The sequence below is a fragment of the Poecile atricapillus genome, chromosome 3 (genome assembly GCF_030490865.1).
Source record: "Poecile atricapillus isolate bPoeAtr1 chromosome 3, bPoeAtr1.hap1, whole genome shotgun sequence".
Taxonomy (NCBI): domain Eukaryota; kingdom Metazoa; phylum Chordata; class Aves; order Passeriformes; family Paridae; genus Poecile; species Poecile atricapillus.
In genome coordinates, this window is record NC_081251.1 from 68,545,777 (window position 1) to 68,573,296 (window position 27,520).

A 27,520-nucleotide genomic window follows, 5' to 3' on the forward strand; every position below is an offset into this window, starting at 1 on the left:
CTGGACATCCCATTAGCGGGATCGACACTGGAGCAAGGACTGATCTTCCTCCCTCTTTCCAGTTTCTCTCACTCACTCTATCTCTTTATTCAAAACCCACCACTGTGGGCTTATACTGGAAAATAAGGAAATAACATAGCAATTCCCATGACAAATGTATAATTTGCTAATAAAACTCTGTAAGATTTTACAGACCTTCTGACTTTTGCCATTCCTTTTTGCATCTGCACACCTGTGTGTTCACTTCCCTTTTGGGGTGGAATGCGTCAACATCAAAAATTATGCCCGTCAACCAAAAATTTTAACAGTGGAAAACAAGTATGTCGTAACTGATGTTCACAAAGTTCAAGACCTAAATTCAAGACATGGCTACTGATATCACCTGTCAAAAATTAGCAAGAAATTCCTACATAACTTTTTAATCCATTTAATATACTATTAGGAATTTAAAACTGAAGTCAAATGAACTGAAATCCTGGATAGGATAGATTTTTCTGAATTCAAATGTAAAACTCATGTAATTCAGGAAAATGCAATTAGGACAACCTGCACTAGTCTTCTAATAGGCTATAATCACTCTAAATACCTTTTTAAATGGAATAAAATTCATTCAAGCCTGGAATTGAGATAAAGCTGGGTCAATACAAGATTTTCTTCTTGTAAAGAGAAGCTGTTATTGATTCATTTCTTTGCAGCTACAAAAGGATTACAAAGTAAAGTAGATCTTGGGTAGCAAGGTATGGAGCAGATCTTTCTAACTATTAAATTGCAATCTGTAATTGCAACCAAAGAAGTATATTCCATTCTATCAAAAAAGTGTACAGAATTTCAAAAAAGAACAGAATTTTTTCAACTGATGTTGCTACCAAACCATGCCAGCAGGAAAGGCAGAGCAACAAAAGAAACAATATAGTTTGTTACATAAAAATTTAAAAATCTTCACCCTAAAGTTGTGTATTTCAACAACATTGAAAAGACTGGATTTGGTAAAGAAAATTTTGGGGAAGCTGTTGATTTCAGCTCCTATCATTATTGCTCAAGTCTGAAACATCTTGTACTAATAGCATAACTAACTTGCTGGTGTCAGCATATAGTGGGAGTCCTTTGTTGCCTTTATTTTGAACTAAAAAACTATTCCAAAGCTAACAAATAAAGTGAATTAAAAACCAAATGCAAACCCATCACAAAAGTGCTATCAGAAAACAACAATGGTCACACAGAGTGGCAAGAGCTCATCTGAAATAAGCTTGTACGTTTCCTATCCCTCAACTTCTGCAAAAACGGAGTAGAAATGGAACATATGCAGGATACTACGTTCTCCAGGAGTAAAACAAAACAAAAGAAGAAAACAGAGAGCAAAATAGCTTTGTGAAATGATCTTCCACAAAAAAATATTACAACTGCATTCAGGTGTGAACCTACCTAGAACCAACTTGATCTTTCTAAAGGAAGCAGAACTACACTGTTCCCTCTTGGAGGCCTAAAGAATAGGGGTGAGTTGGAGTCTGTTCTTGGGACTCTCCCACTTCTAATTCATCACCCATGTACTATTATATTTGCTTCAAATTCTGAAATCACAGTTTCTATCTTTGATCAGAACTCAGAAGCTCAGAGAGCTACTAAGATCAGGCTTACAGATACAACAAGGGGATCAATGCTAGGGAAAAAGGAAGCAAATCAATTAGCTATACTGTTGTCATGCAGGCTAGAACATGATGCCTGTCCAGGGAGCAGGACCAGACTTAGTATGACCTAGTACATCCTTTCAAGTCCTGGCTTAAAAGTTAACAGGAAAAAGAAGCTGCTTTTTCTGAAAGTGAGCTGAGGAGAATAATTAATTGCTGAGTGCCACATCTCGACAGTGATTAGAAGCAAAACAAACCAGAAAAACTACTGTCCATATGAAGAGTAAGTTATCTTTGCTGCCAGAATGAACCATGATGGTATCAAAAGGGTGACAAAGAGCATGACTGTCAGGTGAATGGGTGCAGAACTGCAATAGATAAAGTAGTTTCACATAGCAGCTACCAACTTTCTTGATTTTTATTTAAAATGTAGGGTTTATGTCAATTTTTATACTAATCTCTATTATGCAGTTCATTCCCAGTGCAGTCAATTGCATGAATACTAGAGTTTCCTCCAATAGAATGGATGTAACAATACAACACTAATTCAGAAAATATGAATATTAGCATAAATGCCTAAAGCAATTCCCACACTTAAAAGTAAAACAAAATAAATCAGCTGCATAGTCTGGACCTACAGGCTACAGACAAGTGACGCCATTTAAAGGCAGAACAACAAAAGTTCGATAAATCCAATCTCTACAAGATCTAAAGCCTCAGACACAATACACAGCTCCTTTTTAGTCTGGATTCTGGAACTCGGTTTTAAACAAATTTAAAAAAAATAAATAAAAAGGAAGCTAGAGATATTATCTGCAGCCCAAAGTCTAGGACAAACTTTCTAATTGTTGAGTAGCCCTCATTGTTGAGCAGTAAACAAACTACATGCCAAATTTGTTCCTGATTGTTTAGCATGAGCAAAAACAGTCAAAGAAATATTTAGTGAAAGGTAATGCAAGACACATGTTTGATGAGAATCCCTAAGCAAAAAATATGAAGATGCCTTTTCTCCAGAATAATATTTAGTTAATGCATGGAATTTTTCAATGATTCTTGCTTTCTGTTTCTGATTTTGAGCGTTTAGAAAAATTATCCCGAAGTTCTCACTGGTTAAGAACAACTACATTACACAAAGTCACGTGCAGGAAACCCCACTTTACGAAGACCTATCGCTCATACATGTGACAGGGAAGAGACAGAAACAACAAAGTTCCCAATAAAATGTTAAGAGACAGGGTCAGGGCAGTAATGCAGTCACTTCTCACCAGGCATTGTGACAACAAGTCTTTTCTGCAGATTCAAGTGTATTCCAAGAGTAAAATGGGCAATCACAGAAGTGGACCCATCATATCTTTCCCATGTATATCCTCCTTGTAGGTATAACAGAATAATATACTCATAAAGGTGGGTGGTTTTATGTGTGTTGGGAGTTTTAGTTAACCTTTTGTTTGCCTTTTTTTAAGGGTAAATTCAGAAGTAACTTCTGGCTAGTAATGGCACCTGTGAGAGTGGAAACAGGGACTACTTCAAGTAGTGTAGTCATTTTCATGTAATAGGAGATCAAAAGCTTTTCCTTAGTATCTACAAAAAAGCCTCTAACTGCCCCACAACCGACACCCAGTCCCAGCTGCCTAAAAATATATCCATGCTGATAGCATGCAGTGATTTATCTGAACTCACAGAGCATCAATAACAAAGCATAATTTTCAACATCTCTGTCTCCTATCCTAACCAAAATGGAAAATCCCCTCTGGAAATGAACTAGTTTTTTTAACCACTTAAGAATTTCATAATCTATATATTTCTCATATAATTTTAGATGCAAGCTGTTGACATGTTATGCAAATTAGTGAAGTCAAGCAGCCATGTCTGAAACTTTATGCTTCAGGGTACCGATGAAACATAATATTTACTTTCCATATATTTTGTCTATTACTCTGTTGTGCTCTTTCATAAATAAAGCTTTTACCGATATGGATGAGAAACAATTCATGCCCTTCTGTGCTGTTTTAGCACTAAAATAGCACTGTTTGAAATTAACATCATGAAGCTATTACTGTAGGAATAATATTTTACAAAGAGATTGCTGCCCCAGTTAATGTTCATCATTTATGGCATTAGGTGAAAAAAAAATACTTAGATTGCTTAAATTCAATTAGAAACTAGTTAAGTTAGATAAACATTGTGTTCCTCAATGGGAGGCTAAGCAATAGTATAATGTCCCTTGCTAAAAAACCAGAACCATGTTCCAACTCTAAGGACTGGAGTGGCACTTTATTTCCAGAAGTATGCTCTTCCCACAGCTTCTTTACGTCCAACTAAAAATTCAAATATCCTGAAATCATAATCTAAACTGTTTCATTGATATGTCTTTTATGCACCTGAGGCTTTTGAAACCAAATGAAATTGTAGCCATCTACTATTTATATTCTGGGGTGGAAACAGTATTTAAAATCTTAATGTCAATAGATTCAGAGTGAAGTTTCCACATGAGAAAATCTTTAACATTTTTTCATTTATATGACAGATTATAAGCACATGGTCTGCAATTGAAAAGTTCATTGCAGTTACTTCAATAATATTTTCCAAAAGTACAGTTAGAGGATTATCAGTAAAGTTTCTAAAATGACTGTTCAAAAATTAGAAAAGCAGCCTATGCAAGTCAGCTCAGTCCATTCTATATCTTTATTATGCTGACTGATATCAAGGTTTTCTGATTATGTACCATTTTTCCATTGAATTATTTTAATTAACACGGGCCAATGTTTGCCATGCAAGTATGTTCTTAATATTGCATTTACCATCAGGCTTGAGTATGTGGCCTTAATCATGAGACCATTTTCTTCCTGCTTTACTAATTACTTGTGTTTTAAGTTCTGCAACAACTGCTATAAAGCAATTTTTGACACAGGTAACAGCTTAAGTTAATGAGCAATCATTACAGACTGTGCTCATTCCATGCAGATGACAGGAGCTATGGAAAGGGTTCTGTGAAAAAGACTACCCAGCCACATAATCAAAACTAGATTTGTAACTCCATACAATACTATGTATTGTAGTATTGCAGTACTGCAATACTTGCAGCTGAACAAGACACAAGATGAGTTTTACCCTCTGCTCTGTCAAACACCACAAGTTTGATGAGATTTGACAATTTGGTTTAAAGGATCATCCAGGTCAAAACCACCCCAATCTCACAAAAAGGTTCTGAGTGAAATTACTTTAGACAGAGTAAGAGGTGACACAGAATCGCAGCTAAATATGCTCTGTATTTTCAGCTGTCAGATCTCCTCAGTTTTTAACTCCTTCCCCAGTTACTTAATCTTCCTTTGCCTCCCTCCTCTTGGTTCCAGTTTTCCAACTACCAGTAAAAAGTCTGAAGAAAATCTTCCAGGATTATACCTGAAGTCCCTCCTAAGCAACAGAAACAGACTTATAACTTGTAGAGTGTCAACATTCAAGACACCCTTCATACGACTAAAAATATACATATAATAAAATTTCTCCATAATTTGAGTCTATGAAACTATGCGAACATGAGCAAAACCAGACCTTGTTTCCTTTCTTAACATTGGCAAAATGAAGGAGACACAAATTGGGGTGGGGGGGAACCCAACCCAACAAAACTTGCAGTCTAAAGAGCCAAATTTTGGCAATGTTGTAACAGGGACTACTAATGAAAGTCAGACCACTTTAATAGGTAGCAATGGCAGCCCCACCTACAATATTGCCTATAAAGAACTTTCTTTGAAGATTTAGTAGGCATTCTCATTGAGTGAGCCTGCACACATTAACAGCAGCTGAAAATTTGATATATATGCATTAACAGAGCGAAATAAACCACAGTTTTTGCCATAGCACCAAATAAGAGGTGGTAAGAATAAAATCAGCTGCATTCACAAATAAATAATAACACTTCGTTCTTTCTTGTTCTAATGCAGCCTTCATTCAATGATAGGTGTAATATTGATTTTTTTTAAGCATTACAGATTTATATTGTATTACTTGCAGATTATCATGCTGAGAAAACAATTACAGACAATAGTTGGGTAGGGTGAAATTATCTCATTCATTAACAAAAAAAACCCCAATCAACCCAAAGCAATAAGAATACACACTTAAAAAGTGCTCACTATTCAGAAATTAATTATAACATACATATCTATATACATACACAACAAACACAACAAAATATGCATGCACTCTCTAGCTTAGATAATTAAAGCCCTGGGTATAGAACAGCAGTGAACTTCAAAATCGTTAATCTTTCACCCACTAAAACATCCCAAAACTATCAAATCTTCCTACAGATTAGCTAGAATTCTCCCTCCTGCCATGTGCAAGAATACATTTTTATTTCAGCTTGCAATAAAAACAGTTTTATTAAAATCATATGTTGATACAGAGCACCAAATACTTTATCCATTTGAAAGTTGTCTGTACATTTTTTCATGACTACTATTTCCAGTGTAGCCAGTACTTTACATCCAATCCATCTAAGCAATACATTCACTCAGCAGACCTTGCACATCAACGCAAGGAGCAAAGCCAACTACCAGACAAGAGCTTTTCTGGAAAGCAGCAGAGTGAGGGTCCTGGTTCTGTTCTGTACAGTGCTTCCTCATAGTTCAACAGGTGACAAAACACATCTGCTTTGTATAATACGTCCCCATAAAAATCACTACAGAAACACCATTTGTAAGATCTTTACAACACCCGTAACTATCATAGAAGCCGTGTAAGTCAGTAACCACTTAAGCAGCACTGGGTGCTCCCTGTGAAAAACATACGTGTGGAGTTACAGCCGTGCTTTCACCAAATAACTCTTTCTTCCCCTAAACATGGAGAGACTTCATTATCCAAGTGTTTACTGCTGTGTCCTGCATTCCAAATTGCTGAGAGGCTGTAAGTGGAATATATTTGGGAAGCTGTTCTATTTCAATTCTCTTATGGCAGTACTCTGAAAAGCCCTAACTGGATTCTCACACATGACTATTTAACTTTGATTAAATACTATAAATAAATATAAAATATAGAAAGAAAATATAAATATAAATTATAAATATAATTATAAAATATATTAAAATACATTCATTGATATATTAATATACAATATATTAATTCCTATATGTTAATAGAGAGTAATATATATTTATATATATAATTTTATAAAAATAAAAATAAATAAATTTATCATCTGCAATAAATGATAGCTCTAGCCATAGTTCTAACGAAAGCCTGTTTATCTGTTTAGTCAATTTTCTCTTGCTAGATACTACAGGTCAAAAAGCCAGACTTCTTTATTAGGCAATTTCTTTTTATTTTTGAGAGGAGTTTCTTTGTTTATCAGAGGAACAGGAACAGAATTCTATGAATTTTGGTGGCTCACAGAAATGTTTGTCCTAGGGACAGCAACTACTTTGATTGCTTTAAACTTCTGTGTGAAAATTTCTGTAAGAAAAAACATGCTCTTTTCAAAGAAGTTGAAGAACAACCAGTAATTTTAATTCAGCTTTTGCTACATTTCTTTTACATTTACTGACAACGTATCTAAATTTATGGTATTGCAAGAAAAAGAAATATTTAGTATTAAAATCCACATCTAATGTTTACTCATAATCACTGTCTGTCTTTAAGCTCTCTTTATGTTATAGAAGTAAACAATCATGCTTTCTACTCTTTTGAGAGATTTTCATCACCAAATCTTATGAAATGTGCGGGGACACACAGCATCACTTTTTAATTCCTTTTTTTACTTAAACAACTATTATAGTAATTAAGCTAAGAATAACCATTAAAAAATGTCTTTTTCTAAAAGGAGGAAAGAGGAGCAAAGGTCTTGGACTCTGGAGATTTACTGCAGATAGCAACAGAAGCTTACATTTCCCTCCATCCCAGTTAGTACAGCCTAGTGCAGCACAGGGATACGTGTGTCTGCACTATCCTTCCCATCCATCCAGAGAAAGGATTTATCCAACACCTTGGGAAAATCATCCTAACTTCATTACCAGATCTGTTGCCTGCCACAGGTTGTCAGCACAGAACAGCACCTGACCAAAATGTGTCTATGGGGGCAAGATCTCCAGAACCAAGATGGAGAACTAATAGGTTGTGTTCAAATATAAGGTCCAGTGAATAGAGATTTTAAAGAGTCCCACTCTGTATTCCCATGTGGAATAAAGTCTTGTACAGCACTAACCTGCACGTCAAAAGATGATGGAAAGAACTGCCTAGATTTGAATTGCGTACAGGAACATGAAGCCAAGATAAAACAAGAACTTTAACTGCTTTTTAGGAATCCACATGAGACCACCCCCCTTCTCTGACCTGAAAGTTTAATCAAAAATTACTTAGCATATCACCACAATTTGATTTTTACACAGATACCAAGAAGATTACAGCCAAATAGTCATGTAAACATTCAGATTCAATTCTTTTACTCTGGGGTTTAAAATTCTGCATTTTAAAGTCTTCTTTCCATTTTTATTGTATTGAACACCATTCTGTCTCAAGAAACCAGTTTGATTAATGTTGGATTTTTCCCAGCTGTGCTTGTCATTTATTGTCTGTATAAACTTCATATTCTTTATATACATAAACACAAACTTAAAACTATTCTGATTGGTATAACACTAGGAATTAGATTCTGAAGCATAATTTTTCTCTGAAGTCATGGTACTTCATATGCAACTCATTATTTAATGTATAAAATTAATCAGAATAATATATATACTACTCCTTGCACATCTGCAGTCAATTTCAAAGCATCATATATGCACCTAATTATTTTGGTATTATTTTTGTTAAAGTGGATAAAGCAAAGATATTTTTAAGAAAATACATACTTGAAAAGTAAATTATGAAAAAAGAAATCTTCAGCCTTTAACATGTACAGCTTTGAAACCCATCCTGCATTCTCTCCTTTTCTTATTTTTCTATCGTGTGTATTTATATATGGTAACAATTCCACACCTGATATAATTCATCTCAGCTGCATGCAAAAATCTGTCTTTTTGTAAAAAACAGCCTAGAAAAGATCTGAAATTAAATGAGTACTCACTTGTTTAGTCTTTGTTTTTGTAATGGTGTCCGAAATGGGTTTCTTCCTCTCTTTAACAGCTGTTTTAGAAAACAGTTCTTCAAACTCATGATAATCTATGGAAGGCTCTTCAATTTTTTCCCACACAAGTGAAGCACTAGAATCTCTAAAGTTAAGCAAAAGACCTATGTAGGGCAATGTCAAACTAAATAAAGTCATAAATGGAGGAATTAAAAAAATAAAATAGCAGCAATTTAAAAGTTGTTGCCTAAATTCTACTAGAAGCATTTTGATAAGAACTACTGTTGATTCTTCCTCATACTTCTGGGTTTTCTTCTCTTTTCATGTGTGATATGGTCAGGCTTATTTATATTCACCCACTCTACATGCATAGGAATAAAAATAGACTATATGGGCTATAAAAACACACAGACATGGACAGGAAGAGAAGTAGAAATAGACAGTTATTGACAGACCACCTGTGCAACAGTGGCAAGAACTTGAAACGGAATAAATTCATCATTAAATAACAGCAGACGGATTTTATAACTACCACTACTCAGAGATATAAGGAAAATATTTATAAGGAAACTTTTTCCATGACCAGTAAAGATCTTTTGCAAACCCCAAAAAACATCAACAACTGAAACCAGGTCATATCAAAGTAAGGGCTATCAGAATGGCTTCATGCAAATAAATTGCAGAGTGAATCTGAGTCTGCTGAGTGTACAAGGTAAAAAAAAAAAAAAAAAAGAACAAAAGTATTTCTAGGTCACTGAAGAAAGGAAAGAGAAAGATCGAATGCGTTCAGCATACATTCACCTAGAAGGAAGGCACTACCAAAACTTGCAAGCTGCTCCAGAAAGAGACCAAGGCTACTTTGAAATTTGAGGGGAATCACAAATATGGCATTTGCAAAAACATTTCACAGAACACTTGGTGGCACACCATCACCCCCAGATCTCTGATCCACATGTGATATGTAGCCCCAAAGGACACTGAAAATGCTACCAGTCAAAGAGCTCCCATGTGCAAGTAACTTTTGCACCCTTTAGAGAAAACGGGCACCCTATTTACATACACAATTATACATAAAATCCTCTTTGCCCTGATGTTCTCTCAAAGACCTACCTAGCAGGAAAAACTTTTGCTAATGACAAACGATACTATCAAGACAGCCATAAAGCCAAACCACCACTCTACACAACTCTATGACTTACCTTTTACTGTGAAGCTGAATTCTTGTCCAGTAAAGAGGCTTCATTGGCCGAGAAGGCTCTATCACATGTTTCCTGCTCCCTTTCTCCTGATTCATCCCCATTGCAAATAAACCAGATGGTAATGGAGGAGGAAGAAAACCACAGCCCTGTGGGACTGCTGGGTAGCTTCCACCCTGGACTGGTACTGGAAGGGGTGGTGCACTTCCAGGCAAAGGTGGTGGGGCTGGAGGAGGCATCCCCAACCCAGGCAAAGGAGGGGGTGGTGGAGGGACACCAACACCAGGCAGAGGTGGTGGAGGAGGGGGCACACCTACACCAGGCAGAGGTGGTGGAGGAGGGGGCACACCTACACCAGGCAGAGGTGGTGGAGGGGGCACAGCTACACCAGGCAGAGGTGGTGGAGGAGGGGGCACACCTACACCAGGCAGAGGTGGTGGAGGGGGCACAGCTACACCAGGCAGAGGTGGTGGAGGAGGGGGTACAGCTGCACCAGGCAGAGGAGGTGGTGGAGGAGGAGGGGGCACGCCTACACCAGGCAGAGGTGGTGGAGGAGGGGGCACAGCTACACCAGGCAGAGGTGGTGGAGGAGGTGGTACAGCTGCACCAGGCAGGGGTGGAGGAGGGGGTACAGCTGCACCAGGCAGAGGAGGTGGTGGTGGAGGAGGAGGGGGTGGAATGCTCCCTCCAGGCAGAGGTGGGGGAGGTGGTGGCAGTCCTGCTCCAGGAAGCGGTGGTGCTGGGGGTGGCAATCCCAGGCCAGGCAGAGGAGGAGGTGGAGGAGGGACACCAGCTCCAGGTAAAGGTGGTGGTGGAGGGGGAGGTGGAATACCCCAACCGGGCAGAGAAGATGGGACTCCTGCTCCAGGCAAAGGTGGTGGTAGAGGTGGTGGAGGGAATCCAGGACATGGGAGGAGATGAGCTGGAGGCGGCATTGGTATCTCCCCACTTGGCAAATGTGGAGGAGGAGGGAGAGGTGACGTCATGGCGCCTGGGAAAGAGTGGTCCAGGTGTGTCACTGCTGAGACAGCAGAAGAAGGGAGTCCTGAGCCAGGTAGGGGTGGTGGCAGTGGCAATCCTGCCATAGACGTGGGAGTAACAAAGGAATGACCATGTGCTCCAGACAGGGGGGCAGCCTGTTCAGTCACTGGCAGTGATGGGGGAATGCTACATGTGGGCTCTGGGGGCAAGGAAGGGGGATGTTCACTACAAGTTACATCTACAGTACTTAGAGGTTGTTGGGAAACTGACATTTCAGTCTCTCCTTCAAATGCAAGGGACAAATCAACTTTGGGTCCTGGAAGAGGTGACTGCGGTATACTCTGTACTGATTGGCTTGCATCCAATGGCACTGAGATTAGCTTCGGTGACAGAATTAAGGAGATTTCAGAACAAAATGTGGGCTGTAGTTCTAGAGCTGGCAATTTCTGAGTCGGCCCTTCACTTTTGCCCCCTTCTATGTGCGGTGGTGGGGGTGGCTGTGGCAGTGCACTGGCTGAAGGCATTGTATGTGTTAAATAATCCTCTGTTGGTGACGTTTGTACGGATCTCGCCTGTGACACAGTCCTGGGTGTGGTCTCCTCTTCATTCCTTTGAAGAGTCACACTGCCGAGTTCCCCAGAGTCTGCATGTGCGTGATCATTTTCCTGCTCCCTCCCAGCAGCCTGTACCTCTGCAGCAGGGAACTGTTTCTCTAGTTCTGCAATTTTTGTCCTCAGATCCTCAATAGTTTGCTCAAGTTGCTGGATGACACTGGCACGCTCCTCAGATTTCACCTCAAAATCCTCCTTTCAAAGAAAACAAATAATAAGCTCAAAAGAGAATACCATTCATCACCATATAAAAAATTAAATTCAGATCAAGAATATTAGATCAAGAATACTAGTATTCCAGAGGTTCAAAATTAAGCTGGTTAGACCAAGGCTTTATAAAGTGAGGAATCATTTTGGCTAGCTCCATTTTAAGTGGAAGACGACAGTTTAGGAAATTTACTTACTTCAGTATGACACTACCTTCATCAGTACAAGCATATTTTAGACTGTGATTATACTTGTCAAAAGCAAAAATCAGTAGCAACCCCTCCCTCCCTGCAAATTCCCTGACTGAGAAAACAACCAGCTGCCAAGCACAAATACTGCAAGCATTTGGCTGCACGTGGATATGAAGAGATGGTGATGGGAGGGCTGAGCACTACTTTAATTGTGTTAATTGAAAAAATGTTAAGTGGTTCTTTAAAGGGATGCGCCATGCGTAATGGACTCAGCATAGTATTGACTGCTGTATTTCAAAATACACCTTAGTGATACAACACAAATCAGGAACGCAGAACACTACAAACACTTGGAAAACAGCTGAATCTCAGAACAGAATAATTCTGCTTTTCTCCAGCCAGCATGACTAGGGAGGAAAAGAAGCAAGAAAAAACTAAGGGAGAACTTTCGTCCCACCCCAAATTTATAACTCTGCCAAGCAACAGACCGTTATAGGAAAGATTCCTTCCTGGAATGGTTATTCTGTATTTGACAGGTGTCACATTTTTTATCTCATTCTCTAAAGCATCTTATCCTGCCTGCTGTAGACTGAGTAGAGGAACCTAAACCTTAAATGCACATTAATTCCTATATTTTTAAAGAAATACCTGTAACAAACTGTACAAAATTTAATGGATATGTGCTTTCATCCAAACCTGCCAACAGAAGTGTCATTTGTGCTTATTCAGGATTGATGAACAAGAGATAGCCATGACCTTACAACAACAACAACAACAAAATCTGCTAATAAAGAAATTATTTTCTAGCTGCTTACATTTACTTTTTAGTACTTTTGTTTTCTCTTTCAATTTAAAATATTAGCCAGCATTTCAAGTATTTAGTTGAACTAAGCTGGCCATGCAACAGGCTTGACAAGTGGTTACAGTGACTTGTTTAGTGCCTTTTTATTCTCTTTTACCAAATCGTATGCGCCTCAGATGAGACCACAGGCTTGCTTAATAGGAAATATTTCAACTATTCAGATTATAGGTTTAGTAAAGAGGCCTACAAATAAACATATAATACACCAATTGCCTTGATTTGTTTCAAGAAAATAAAAGATGTTTTTTTCATCTTTTGACACATGAAACTATTAAAAAAAATTTTTGCTTTTCTGGAAAAGAAATTTATAATGTTGATCTGGGGATTATTAATAAAATATACTGTTCAATAATACTTAAAAAATGTTTCTGCACAGAATTGGTTTTCAGACATAAAATTTCAATTTCTTATTTATCTTAGAATTTCTTAGTTTTCCTAAAGCAATCCCAGAAGTAAAACAGCAACATTTAAACCAATTATTGTTTGATTTTGAAGCACCATTATCAAAAAATTACAATCTCTTAGATTGTTTGAACTTTCTGGAGCAGCAGTTTGAACCAAAATTTATGTATTCTAACTAGTTCTCCTTGCATCAGGTTGATGAAAAATGTAAAACAGAGAAAGGAACATGAAACAATGAATAGTGAAGGAGTTAACACAGACATAATAACAAACAGTATAATAATAAGAAAAAAGGCTGAGAAAGACATTTCCATTAGATATTACACTGTTTCCTTTAATAACTCATTACTTCATAGCAGCAACAGTTTTGTTGAAGAATTTCTTAGTAAAGGAGGAATAGAATATTGTTTATCCCTTTGTTTCATCTGCTCTTATCCCCCTACCAGTCACCTGCAAATACAATAATGCCTACCAGTTCTTCAACAGGCAAGTCTATCAAAGGAAATGTGTTGCTAGGATTATTAAGGCCACACACCAGTTTTCAGCTGAGACCAAATCCAGTTTCCCCAGACTGTAATTCTCTTCAGCTCCCACTTTAAAGTGCAAGAACACTCCACAAAGGTTTTATAAGAGATACAGTAAATTCATTTCTGCCATAAACAAACCGCAGCCAACAGGATTAAGCACAATATTCAATGGCTCTGAAGAGATTTGCCTTAAAAATGGCTGATCTCAGAACAGTTCACTGTTTTAAACACTTTTACTCAGGAGATTAGTTTCAACTTTTAACGAGACAAAGAAGTAGTTCTCGAATACTGTAATTCAATGTTCGCTGCAGGAAAAACCTAGAATTCACTGTTTTACAAGACAATTTACCCTGCAGATAATGAAATTTCTTTCAAGAGAAGAACTAGTTTTCCAAGTTTTTTAAAAATAAGCAATCCAGTGATATGAATTAGCAATTCAGACAAGAAATGAAAATGCACTGATGAATTAAAGGGGCTGTTTAGCCATGACCTAAGAAGCAGTGTTTCTGCTGTCCTCAAGATACGGCATTTCAAACAAGCTGGTGATTTCCTATCATGTTATACCTAACAATCACCAACATATCCAGGTTTTCATAGAAACAGCACTAGTATGAACAAACAAGACTTTGATGTGAATGAGGAGATATTTATCCAGAGGATATGATGTACTTAAATTTATTTGGTCTAAAAAACAAGGAAACCAAAAGCAAAACAAAACACAGCCCCTGTATTTATGTGTTTCAGTAATTATTTTAGACAGGGGTATTTTTCATTTGGACTTTTAAGATACCCTCAGAGCAGTTTAATTGGATTTTTGCCTTTGTTCTAGTTTAAAGTCAACCTCTAGATCTGAAAGGGCTTATCAAACAAACGTAAGTCATAGAATGCTTCATCTGTCCTCAGCAAAGAAGGAAATCAAAACTATATAAATCAAATCAGAAATGAAAATTCTACAATTTCCTTAGAGAATAAGCAAGAGAATACTTAATTTTTCATACATGTAAAAGATGGTCAAAAGCTGTTGACAAGGACCAGAAGACTGAGATTAAAAAACCCACACATAATGAAAAGAAGTTTCATTTTCAATCCAGGGCACAATTCCACAGAAGAAACCTATGGGGTTTAAAAGAGATATGAGGAAACTCTGTCTTGCCTAGAGTTCTTACCCAGGACCCAGGTACTGTGGAACAGTCTTCTTTCTGTAAAGAAAGAAAGAAAGGTGGAAGCTTAACCCTTGCTTTATCCTGGTGGCTTGAGTATGAAAGAGTGAGCAGGAAAAAACATTTCAGAGGTGTGTGGCTATAGAACAGTGCACAGCATTTCTCAAACAGGCTGTACATGTTCCATGTGCAACGAGTTGGATGCTCAGTCTGGGACTGATCTCTTTGGGTTGCACTGCTAGGATTGTTTGTACACGGATCTGGTAATATTTGCTTTACTGGCTAAAGGTTGTACACCTGGATCTGCACATGTACATTACATACACTTCATTCCAATCTTGTCATGTTTTCCACATGTGCATTTCAGGCGTCCAGCATAAAGCTGATCTATATAGACAGAGCACGTCCCGGATCTTCAAACATGTAAAAGATCAGATTGCAGCTACCTCCTGCTACAGAGTTGACAACCTAGCTGCTCAGATGAGTGACTGAAACCTATGGACACTTCTGTAACTAAACTAAAGAAAAAACCCCACATCTGTAAAAGCTATCCCTAGTCTATATGTATATGTAGACATACGTGTATGTGTGTCTGTATAATATATTTGTCTATACATATCTCAGCTTTCATTCACTTATATGCTTTATGAACAGCCATAATGTATCTTTTTTTAAAGTAAACATAATGATGGTTCTTACTGGTAATTTTGACATATTCGAAAAATAAAGACATATTACAGTTTAGTTTTAGAAGTTAATACCTTATACTACTACAAGTCAAAAAGTCGCATCAGCAATTTGATAACTTTCAGCAATTTGTCACTTAGTGTCATGAAATTTCCTCTCTGGATGGAATTTATATTTAAATTATAGGATTATATTTGCTTTGATTTCTTTTTTTTTTTTTGCCAAAAAACTTGACTTATAAGCTTCTCTACATCACAATTGATGAATCAGAGTCTGTGCCGCTACCTAGTTGCAAGAGCACAGAGGAAATAGAAGCACACAGTTGTTAAACAGGATTAAGATGGCAAAACACAGCCCCTCAGGTCTTCTAGTAAAAGTGTGCCTGGGAGCACTTGGTGGTACTAGCAGTGCACAGGAACTTGGAAGGATGCTCTTTCCAACTGCTCTGTTAATAAATGCCTCTTTTCTACGCGAAGTGAATTTTTGAACGCGCACGCTCACCGAATGGCACAAAGTAGAGCCACAGTAAGAATTTAATTCAGTCAGAGAAATGTGATCTCTATTCAGGTTTCTCTCTTTAAAGCTGTCTCATTCTCAAAGCTACTTCTTGCAACTGCAGATCAACCTTAAGAAAAGGAGACACAACATTTAACAGGCATTTTTAGTGCTACAGTAATTGGCAAATGAGAAGTACTGCTGGAGACTTGATTTGCATTCAAACAAAATAGCATCCATCTAATTAATTCTCACATTTCACTTAATGTCAAGGCCCATTGCAGCATTTTATTTTTACAGCAGTAGAAGTTGAGTCAAAGGTCGGCAAACTTGCAATAGCATCAGGGAGACTTGCTGAAGTAGAATTAGTTTTGGATACTGCTTTCTTCCTCAGACTACCCAATTAAATCTTTCTGAGAGCAGCTTTTACTATTCTGAAATCGCACATATGGGAACAAGCAGTACACGTTTTCACAGTAGTCCATTTTTCTTCCTACAACCACAAGGAAACGATGCAGAGCTCCCCAGCATAACAGCGAACAAGCAAGCCCTGAAACAAAAATAGTGTAGTGCATTGCCCTGCCCGAAGTCATAAAACTTATTTGGTAAGTGTGAGCTACTCTCCCACTCTGTGACACATTGCAACAGATGGGTTACAGCAGCCTGCACTTTGCTGGCAATGGACTAGGTAACTCTTCCTGTCCTAAAGAGCTGGGGCATATCTAATCAACCTAGTGGTTTTGTAATAACCCATCAGGTGTGACAAAAAAACCCAAACCATTACATGCAGAGATCAATAATTACTGAAATTCAGATAGTTCAAATAAACAAACACAGAATCAACAGGGAACATAAACCTTTGAAGAAAGATGAATGCTTTGCAAATGCTGACTTGGAAAGCTGAAAGTCAGAGGAAAAAAGAGCTGAGTTTCTTGAAGTTTCTGTTCCTGAACAGTTTGAATTCCTTATCCCTGAGCTAAGCATATTTCTGAGGATAAGATCTCAGTTCTTTACAGTACCCGTTTTAATAAATAATCAACTTGAGATACATCAAAGATTGAAAGCATTTTCTCTCTTGAAGGTGTAACTGTTAACTTTGTTGGAAAATAACCTTAGGTTATCCCCAAGTTTTACTACAATAGAAACCTCAAAAGAATTTTTGTAGACTACAGACAAGACAAGGTAAAATAAAATCTCACAGAACCACTGACCACCCTAGCAGATGCACAGGAGTCAAGTTTAATTACTGTAGTATTACAGAGTATTACTTTAAACCTTCACAAATAACACTTGTGGAAGCTTAACCCTTGTTTTATCCTGGTGGCTTGAGTATGAAAGAGTGAGCAGGAAAAAAATATGCTCAGAAGTGTGTGGCTATAGAACAGACCCCAGCATTCCTCAAACAGGCTGTGCACGTTCCATGTGCAATGAGCAATGTCCTAACTAGCACAGGACAGGCTGAAAAAACAATCAAGAAGTCCCTTTCAAATCTCGAAGGTTTCTGTCCCGGCCTAGATGAAATTTCATTCTTAGAGAGGCATGCAACAATACAGCAATAAATAAGACTTCAAAAAGGGTTTACCTTTCCACATAGCTTAATTATATTATATTATAGCTTAATCATAGCATATCTTAGAAGTTCATTTAACTGTTATATCACTCATCCAGTGTAAATAAAAGGTATGTAAATAAGACTGAATATTGAAAAAAAAGTTGAACTTTATTAATTTTAATATAAATTTATGTTACCTGTTTCTGTTGTCCTATTTATTGTGCTGTGGATTGCAAAGAGACTTCTAGTGCAGATGAAAAGATAGCTAGAACGTAGACACTTATGTCAGCTGTCCATAAGCAACAGTTACCTTAAAAGTCACGGATTTCCTTAAAAGTTGGGATAAAAACTATCTGGATTTATTTTCACCTCAGTATTAGATTGCTTACTGAAATGCCTAACACATGATGAATTGCTTCCTTTCTTCTGTCACCTGTGTTTGTTCTAAAGTATTTCAACTATGATACTAAAGTGTTTGGTTAGTTTTCCAGGCCAAGGCAACAATTCATCTCTCTGCTAAAATAGAAAATCTGGCATACCTTCAACATTACTGCATTGACATATTAGAGAAAGGTGTTAAACCTTTTCACACCGTATCTTTCCCTGAATTTCAGTTCCACCTGAAACTGACCAGCAACCTGGAAAGCAGTCACTGTGCAAACTAATTCTATTCTTATTTTTGTGCTCTTTATAGGCAACAATTGTAAGCTTTAATGGTAGAAATAACAATATAGATTCTATAAGCCAAAATGTGAACATTAATACTTTACATTTGAAGGGCTTGGAATGCCTTTAGTGTGTAGTAGGGAAGATCAAAGAAAGGTAATGATTTTCCAGATGAACTTTGCCACATCCTGATAAGCAACTGTCCAGAGTATGATACTTCTTACACAGTACTTGGCTTTTTCATCCAAGAGTTCAGCCAGACCACAGAATGGGAGGCTCACATGTTGCTTTTGTCTTAGGCTTCCAACAGACAGTAAGCAGCAAAAAATACCCAGAATAAATCTTTGTAGATATGAATTATCCTACTACTTACAACAGAAAAGGTCTGGAGAAATGGAATGAGAGCCTTCGCAAATGTATCCATGAACATGCTGAAGGCAGGGGCCTGAAAGTCTCTCACCTTCTTTAACTCATTAAAAGTGTGAAAGCTACATTAAAAACAAAGCTGTATCACTTTGAGTGAAAGAACCTTAAAACAGTCAATCAAAATCAAGTGATCAAAAATGAGCTTTAGGTATTGAGAAGTTAACTAAAATCTTTCTGGTATCATGGACATTAGAAAAAAAAACCCCAATTTGTATATTTAGAAAAAGTTGAATAATCATAAAGAGCAATTACACATTCTGGAATATGTGAGTTAGTTTTTATGAATAGTTTTGGGCTTGTTCTCTAAAGAATAAATACAAACAGGTATCAAAATACAGAGAAGGAAAAAAAGTGATTTTACTGCCTTTATTTATACCAACTTAAGATGGAAAATGTAATGGTAACTTTTGATCTAAATGTAAGTAGAAGATAAACCAGTTCCTGTGTCTTGTATCTAAAAAGTAGAAATTATTCTCAGCCTTACCTTTTAGTTCTCATTCGGGTTTGGCAGTATATAATTTTTATTTATTTTTTTTTGTTTGTTTTTAAATTATTTAAGGTATTTCTAAGTTAAATGGATATTTATTTTTACTAGGAAAAGCATTTCTTATCTCCCTTCTACACAGAGGGTCCTGTGGAGAATCTCAGGATCTACACTACTAAAAGGTAGCACCTGATATTTAATGCCAAGAGAAATATAAGAAGAACTTGAAACAGTTCTCACTTTTGAGTGGAGGAGGTCTCTCAAATAGGTTAAGTCCACTTGCCAAATGAAATGTCCTGCTAGGAATGTCACAAGAAGATTTCTTTTCACATACTGTTACGAATATACACTCACAGACTTACACATATACACTTTTTCAAACTGCATTCCTGTATTTCTGTATCTGTTCTCTTCAATTTCTGTGGAGTTATTTTTTAAAAAGCTTGAAAAGTAAATGCTATAATAGCAGAAATATTCTACATAATCCAAGTATGGGATGTTACCACTGAACAAACAAAATCTCAGTTTTCACTGCTCTCCAAAAGATGAGAGAAATTTCATATGTAAATAGTGGAATTTACAGTACAAATCATATTTTGGTATAAAAGGGGTTTACAGATTTTCATCTGAAATAGGATTTCTGATTTAGAGAATTTATGAAAAGAAAATTGCATTTTAGCAATTCATGCATACAGCTCATAAATTTTGCTCTAACCAGGAATGCATAGATGGCATGAGCACTACCTCAATTTATTTATTTTCATGAGTAAAACCAATGAGCAGTCAGAAGACAAGAGAGTAAACAATTTAAACAGAATTCTCAACACACATGTAGATATCATGCATTTCCATTCACTGCTCCCTAAGAAAAGTTACCATACTCTGCTATTATTTTATAAGAAACTCACTGTAAAAGGCAAGAGATGAAATATATTAATGCTTAGAATTAAACACAGATAGAAAAGCATTAATTCTTTCTATACAGTCTCTATCCCATAGTTCTCCTTTCTCAAGAAGTGAAAGTCTCTCACATTATAGCCAAGGATTTAAAGTATTGCCAAATAATTCTTGTTAAAATAAATTATTTACTCAGTTTTACTTTCGTTCTCCTTTTCCCCCATAAATTATTGCCCAAACCCTAAGGTGGGTGCTACATTTCCAAGAATTTGTACCTAAAATGACACAAACCCGTGTTTGTCTAAGTATAAACCATAGCCAAAATGGAAAAAAGAGAATGCTCATTATGATTAGAGGATGCAAAATCTATATTATTACTACTGTTGTTGTTATTAATATACATTTGCATAAAAGTCTGTGATGAAGAAACAGTGAAATGAGATTAATCACAAGAACTGGACTCACAGTTTCTTGAGAGTTTTAATCAATGTCTAAAAGGACTTGAATTAGGAGTAACTCACAGGAAATAGAGGTTTTTAGAGCACGCATTTTCATCTCTTTTAGCTGTTATCAAAACAATGCATCAGAAACAGAGCAGACTTACCATTTTACCACTGACTGGGCAAAGCAGGAAATGCAAATTACCATTACCTCATACCCATACTCAGAGATGAGCAAAGTCCTGAGAAAACTCACCAAACATCTAAGCTGACCTTGCTTGGAGGAGGGTGTCAGTGGAAAAGGGTTTGTACATCATGACCTCCTAATGTCCACTCAACCCTGAACTGTACTATGATTTTTATGTGTTTCAGATCTATGGTATATGGCTGTCTCAATAAAAGTGGAAAAACAGAATAAAGAACCTTCGAAACTCAAATGAGCACAGAAGTAAAACTTAATCCTGACATTAACATTAAGAACACAGATGAGAAAAAACAAATTTTAGTCTCACCATGACTAGGAGAAAGAGTTCAAAAATGTGTTATTGTAACTCCACTGAAAATAATAAAATGTATTGTTTCTTTTAAAGAGGCAAACACTGCCTTCAAGCAAAATAACAGAAGTCAATCCAAGTATTGTGAAGTCTGGATATAATACAAAATACTAATGTTTGTTCTGAGAATTAACTGCTTACATTTTTCTACCACACAAGCATGACATTCTATACTCCTGTATTTTCATTTAGTCTGTGATTTATGCTCTATATATAAGTGAATTTATTTTGTCCAATGGAACTTTTTCCCTTTTGTTTTGTTAAACTTCTGCCTCATCAGAACTAAATAGAAAATGGGTTCACAATTGTGGTTGAAGAAACAAATTTCATCTTCACAGACTATTGATCTCTCTATTTAAATGATGATAATTCATTGATAATTTTTTAACTATCACTTCGAAGGCAGTCATCCAGCAGGTTGGCAGACCAAAGCAAATATTTTCCTTTCACTGGTTTGAAAAACAAACAACTAAACAGTGACTGAACAATGCTTTCTAAATATTTAGTGTTTCAAGGGAGGGTAGAGGATCAGCTTTGAGAGATGCTCAGGTTGCTAAATCTTGGTTAGATTTAAGAGAGCAAGTGTATGTATATTCTACAGGCTAACTTATTAATTAGCAGAAAGCCACTCCTTTGACTGGGACCAAAAAAAAAAAAAAAAAATTTAATTCCTGCTGTAGGGTGTCTGCAGGACCGCACAGGAGTGACTTGCAAGTGCCTTGCGGGCCGGTCGAAAATACTGAACTGCCATCTAGTGGGGAACTGGGCAGACTTCTTTAGGTAGTCCTTCAGATTCTCTTAGATATAGTACTTCTAACATTCGTTTCTAATATTACTATTTGTCTTCTCATCCTTCTTTCGTAGCCTAAGAAACTCCAACAGTATCAGATGACAGTATTTAATTACAAAGTGGCTACTAGCCGTGTAGGAAGCAGCGCAGAATGAACGGACAGTCTCTGCTTAAGCTATGTTAATGTCTCAGAGAATCTCACTTCGTATTTCAAGAAGTTTAGTTAATTTATCTGCTACAGCTTTAGGAAATAAAACATCTATTTGTTCTTGTAAGACTTTCTGAGAACAAATCAAAAAAATAAACCTGAAAATGGCAGCACATTTAAACTGAAAAGTAACTTCAAATATTAAGAATCTAAGAATTCTATCAATAAAACTTTTGCATAAAAATTATGTTTCATGAACATAAAATACTTGACTTGCACCTAACTTGTTCTGGAGTTCCACAAAGTTAAATTCTCCTTTACTGCCTGAGAAAAATGCTCTGCATTTCAGCAGTTCCTATGACCCTGGCAGTAAAGTCACCTGCCGGGTTTGTAGCCCCTCATTTCCTGCAAACTTGGTTTCTTTTCTGTACGTTTCTGATAAAACATCATATACTCTGAATCCTAACAAGAAAACACTATCTATCTGCATATGCTTCCTGAAATTCATCTGCTTAAAGCTAAAATATTGGAATTCTAACACTGTACCTACAATTAGAATGTAAGTTCCTCCATATCACATATTAAAAATCTAGGCTTATTTTTGCAAGATAAAAATAGCCAGATACATACCTCTGAATTTTTTTAAATTTTTGTTTTCTAAAATTTGGGTATGCTGACATGGTTTTGCAGAAAGTTTATATTGGTACAGTTCTTAAAAGAAGATATACAATCCTAATCAGTATCATTTGATTCATATGGAAGCGTCTGTCTTAATCCTTTATTTCCTCAATGAGACAACAGCATATAGTAGATCCTTTTGAATATGTCATACAGTTTTTTAGGTTTTTTTGGGTTTTTTTGGGTTTTTTTTAACCAACTATATAACTTATTTTTCCATCCTGAAATCTAGGACTCTGGTTGTCATATTTCTGTAGGAGAGGAATTGTTTTAGAGTAACTGTTCACTGTTTCCTCAAGCCTTCTCCTCCCCCTTACAAAAAGCAACCTGTCAAATAGCAAAAGGATTGAAGGGGAACGACACTTCTTCACAGATTTTTTTCCTTAATAATTATCTCAAGAAAGAACATGCAAAATCAGGCAGCGTTAAAAGTGCCACTGTCACAGAACTGTTTGTGGGCCAACAGAGGAAGAGTCCCCAGTTTTCCTCAGGTTTCTGTTGAAGTCTGTGGTTCACTATTCTTGCCTACAGTTGGTCTGTGTGCTGATTAAAACCATGTAAAACAAAAATAAAACAAGTTTTATACCAGACTACAAGTGTCGCAACAGTCTAATGCAGGTTTATAACATCTCCCCTTTTTAAAAATTATTTTTTGTATTTCACCATTTCAGACTAATCTTACATCTACTGTCTTTATCTTATTTATAAAGAATAATCTCTGAAATTTCTTTTAAGAGAGAGCTTTGGGCAGCATGCATGTTTCTGAGACAAATTCTAGCAGTGACATTTTATAATAACGAAAAGTAAATTCCAGTCCCACCAATGTTCTATAGTTTCTAAACAGACTGATTATGTATTTATCTTAAAGGATTTCAGAACCTTTTTTCTTGTATTACTAGGTGTCAAAATTGGAACATTTCTAATATCACTAAGCTACTGCCCTAAGAAATTATAATAAGTCATAGTCAAAAACTAGTTTAAGAAGAAAGGTCCCTGCTGAGAGAGGAGCTGCGAGTAAAGTGGAGTGGTTAGGAATATTCTAAAGATACACTCCATGAATCTGGTTTTATAAAGCAGAAAGTATCTTCAAGGTGGCAAAACCTGGCTTGCAATATAGTTTTTTAAGATTAGCACTGTTCCCCTATGATATTGCTGGAAAATGCACCAATAGATTATGCAGTAGAAACCCACTTTCAACGCCTCAAAACTGCCAAAATTTTGTCTGGTTTTAGTATCCAGTGGAAGTACTTGGAATTGCAAAAAAGGCATATTATTTTAGTTTAGGAATTATTTGTTGGGTAAAATGTGTGAACCAAACCAAACTAAGATGTTGTGAGCATAAGAATTTTTTGATGACAAGCTTTTCTGATGTAAATACAGCATAAATAGTCAGTGTAAACTATCTTATAAACAAACTGCTAGAGACTGCAACAGTCTGGCAAATCCTCCTCTCCTGAGGTGGGATTACAGGGACCAGGCATGAAGTATTCATTATATCTGGATGCTGACAATTAAATAAATGTAACAAGAACTTTGTTTTTAAAATTGTGTGGTCCACAGAATAGACTCTCATCACAAATGATCAAAAATAGAAATTTAAAGTAATTTTATAATACGGTGTATAAAAAAGTGCTTTTAAGTGCCTTTCAAACAATTTCACCCTTGTAGTCTGTGATGTCTCACTATTAACCAAGCCTACTTTACATGTACTCATTTTACAATTAAAGGATTCTTTTTTTTCCCCTTCATCTTTTTTCTAAGGATCTATTCTTACCTACTGTGCAAACAAAATCAAGCGACTCTGAAAAGCGAGTTAAATGTAAGGAAAATTGCAATGATGGTGCAAAAGATCAGAGGTACAAACAGAACAGAAATTGGCTCTTGCAAAAAGTATCGCTGTCAAATTTAAAGATCAGGTTTGAAGCTGGAGTTCCTAAATTAGGGCACCCCATTTTTCTCTTCTTCTTTCACTAAAGGAGTTAAGCCTAACAAAACTTTCTCTGTTCGTACTGGGAAGACTAAGCAGACATCGTTGCTATTTGGCATTTCCAAACCAGGACTTGAAATGGCTGCCAATTTTTTCTTATTTTTCCACTGCTTAACAATTCCTGTACTAAAAAGCAAGCACATCCCCATATCCTCTTTTTTTTTTTTTAGCTGTAATTTTGAAAAAAATTGATATTTTGGACTCAATAAAACACTTAAAAAACTTTCAGAAATTGTTTTTATAAATTATTCTGTAAAGCATGCATGTAAAATACCTCACACATATCTATTATTATTAAAGATAAGGAAATGGAGAGGATATATATAAAGAAACCCCTTCAAGTGAAAAAAAAAATGTAGAATCCAGGCTGTACTACTTGTGCCTTTAATTTAAAATGATTCTGATTATTTTAGTTAACCATTTATTATAACTGAGATAATTTATCAGCACATCATGTTACAACTGTGTTCTGGCCAATAATCTTCAATTATATTTGTAGTATGCGGGAATGTCTTTTCCCAGAGAAACGAGAGGGAAGAAGTCTCTGATAAGATTCAGCTGATGAATTCAAATTTTAAACTAGAGCTCTCTTTTATTTATGTATTAAAAGAAATAGAGAAAAATAACCTACTAGGCTAAATTCAACCAATGTTTCCTTTTTACATAAATTAAAACTAGACAACAAAAGAGGGCATATCTCTAATAGAAACATGTTCATCACTTTAAAAAAAATGTATAAATAACACCAAGAATGATCTGACTGCAGTAAAGGCTTTACCTACAAGTATGATGGCTGTTCTACTTTCTAAATGTTTTTATAGATTGATACAGTTAAACACTGATGGATAAGAATACGCTGGACTGCTGGGGACATAATTTAAACATATGACAACATTTTATCCACATACTGTTCCTCAAAAGAAAAAAAACCTCCACTCTGTAGGAGTGTAAAAAAATAAAACCAGAATAATGGTGATAACATAATACAGCAAAATCTTGAGATGACTTTCTGCAAGAGAGGTGATACAGTTGGCTCTGCAGGTCATTGATGAATAGTAGTATAGAATGGAAGTTCACGTCATAAGAGATCGCCACGGAGTGAGAGGGATGGGGATCTCATAAACAATAGCGAATGGAATTCAGCAATCGGACGACATATCAGGCTAGTCCTAAAAGTAAAGCTCCCAACTATTAGCAATTGCCATTCAAGCAATCAGGCAGTGCTCCAGAGCTCCTGATTAAACTTCATTCTCATAGTAATTCTCATAATATTTTTTTTTAATAGGTAAAATAACTACGTATACATAAACCTACTTAAATTAATTACATTTTCAATAAAAAACCATTTATAGAGGTCATTTCTTGCAATGCAATGAATTATAGTGCTAGGGACTGATTAAATATGCTCCTTACATGCAATAACTTTCCGTAAATATAGGAAAAATGTGCTTTTCCACAATACATACTAGAAACCATTGCTAGTGAAACCTGGATGACTGGAATATAAAAATAGCATGAGAAAAATATATTTTAAGTTAAACTTAAAATACCGCAGTGAAAAATTATTTTTTAATATTACTTTAATTAATGAGCTGCAGTTTTAAAATGTTCCATATTATGAAGTTTAGGTAACCAGCCAGAAGTTGTTGTTTGGCAAGACAAGCCATAAAGTTAATACACATACTCTCTCCAGCCATGGCTCACAAAATACATGATCAAGCCCAAATTAAATTTGCAAGTCTAATGACCAGTAGTATGTATTTAACTACACATTCCTTATTTTTCCCTGAAAAGCAAATCACTGACCATTTTCACAAATGCTGCTTGATACAGCGATGCTTGAATTATCTTGTCACTAACACAAAAAGCCCTGCAAATACCAAAAACAAAAACCAAAAAAGCTTAAAACCCACAACAAAACACTTGGCAAACCAAAAGAAACAAAAAACACCCCCAAAAAAACCCCAAAACAAACCCAAAGGCGGAAATGAGGGAAACAAGCTGGGAAACAGAGGAGGAAGAAAAGAGGTTCCAAGAGCTTTTGGTCACTGCTTGTTTCAAACCAAGATTTCAGAATTTAGCCTTCCTTCTAATGACTTCCAGAACAACTGAATAGTGTTAATTACAAATGAGATAAGTCTGTTGAGGAAACAGAATCTGAAATTCCTCAGCCCCATTAAACTGCACCACCTTTAATGACAAATACAGCATGTATGGTGACATGCTAAAAAACCAAGATAGTCTGTGTTTCTGTGGCATAAGTCAAACCCAGATTCTCTCCATTGTCCCAGTATTACATTAGCTCCTTTTTAAGCCTAGCATTACCCTTTAAATCTGTGCATATAGTACCTCTGCTATGAGCTTGAGGAGAGTCAGAAAAAAATCCCTTCCACTATTACTAACATAAACTTTTGTAGATTAGCTATTATTATAAGATCTTTTATAATTATTCCTTACTAAAGCCATTTGAGTTTCCTTACTAGAGCCATTACTTTTGAGTGGATAATAACATTTTGTAAGAATCACCTTAGGCAGGAACCCTCAATCCTTATACCTAGTAGTATACATAGTACACTATAGAGCTTATAAAATACCCTCACTTTGGAACTTTTTCATACAGGACGTTTAGTACACAAAACTATTTCAAAAGAAGTACTGCTTTTTGCCCTTTTAAAAAAAAATGATAAAACATTTCTGTTAGAATATTACCTGTTCTCGCTGAACATCGCCTGTGTATTGCTTCTCTGTTTCTGGGACTGTAGATTTCAACTCTGAATTTGAAAAGATACAGATTTTAAAATAGATAAAAAATAATTGTCTGATCTTTTGAAATATACATTAAGAAATTCATGAAAGGACTGTCAAGTTAAAAACTGTCCCAATTTCCAAATTAT

The 27,520-nt window shown here is 36.2% G+C and overlaps 1 protein-coding gene across 1 annotated transcript in view; it reads right to left on the reverse strand.

The window, feature by feature from the left end:
- FMN2 (formin 2) overlaps positions 1-27,520 on the reverse strand; it is a 155,958-nt gene that overhangs the window by 94,419 nt on the left and 34,019 nt on the right. The window contains exons 4-7 of the mRNA XM_058836733.1: positions 27,336-27,397; positions 10,548-11,668; positions 9,885-10,328; positions 8,686-8,830 (exon numbers count right to left, since the gene is read on the reverse strand). Of these exons, the coding sequence (XP_058692716.1) occupies positions 8,686-8,830; positions 9,885-10,328; positions 10,548-11,668; positions 27,336-27,397 (1,772 nt within the window). The remainder of the gene's footprint in view (positions 1-8,685; positions 8,831-9,884; positions 10,329-10,547; positions 11,669-27,335; positions 27,398-27,520) is intronic.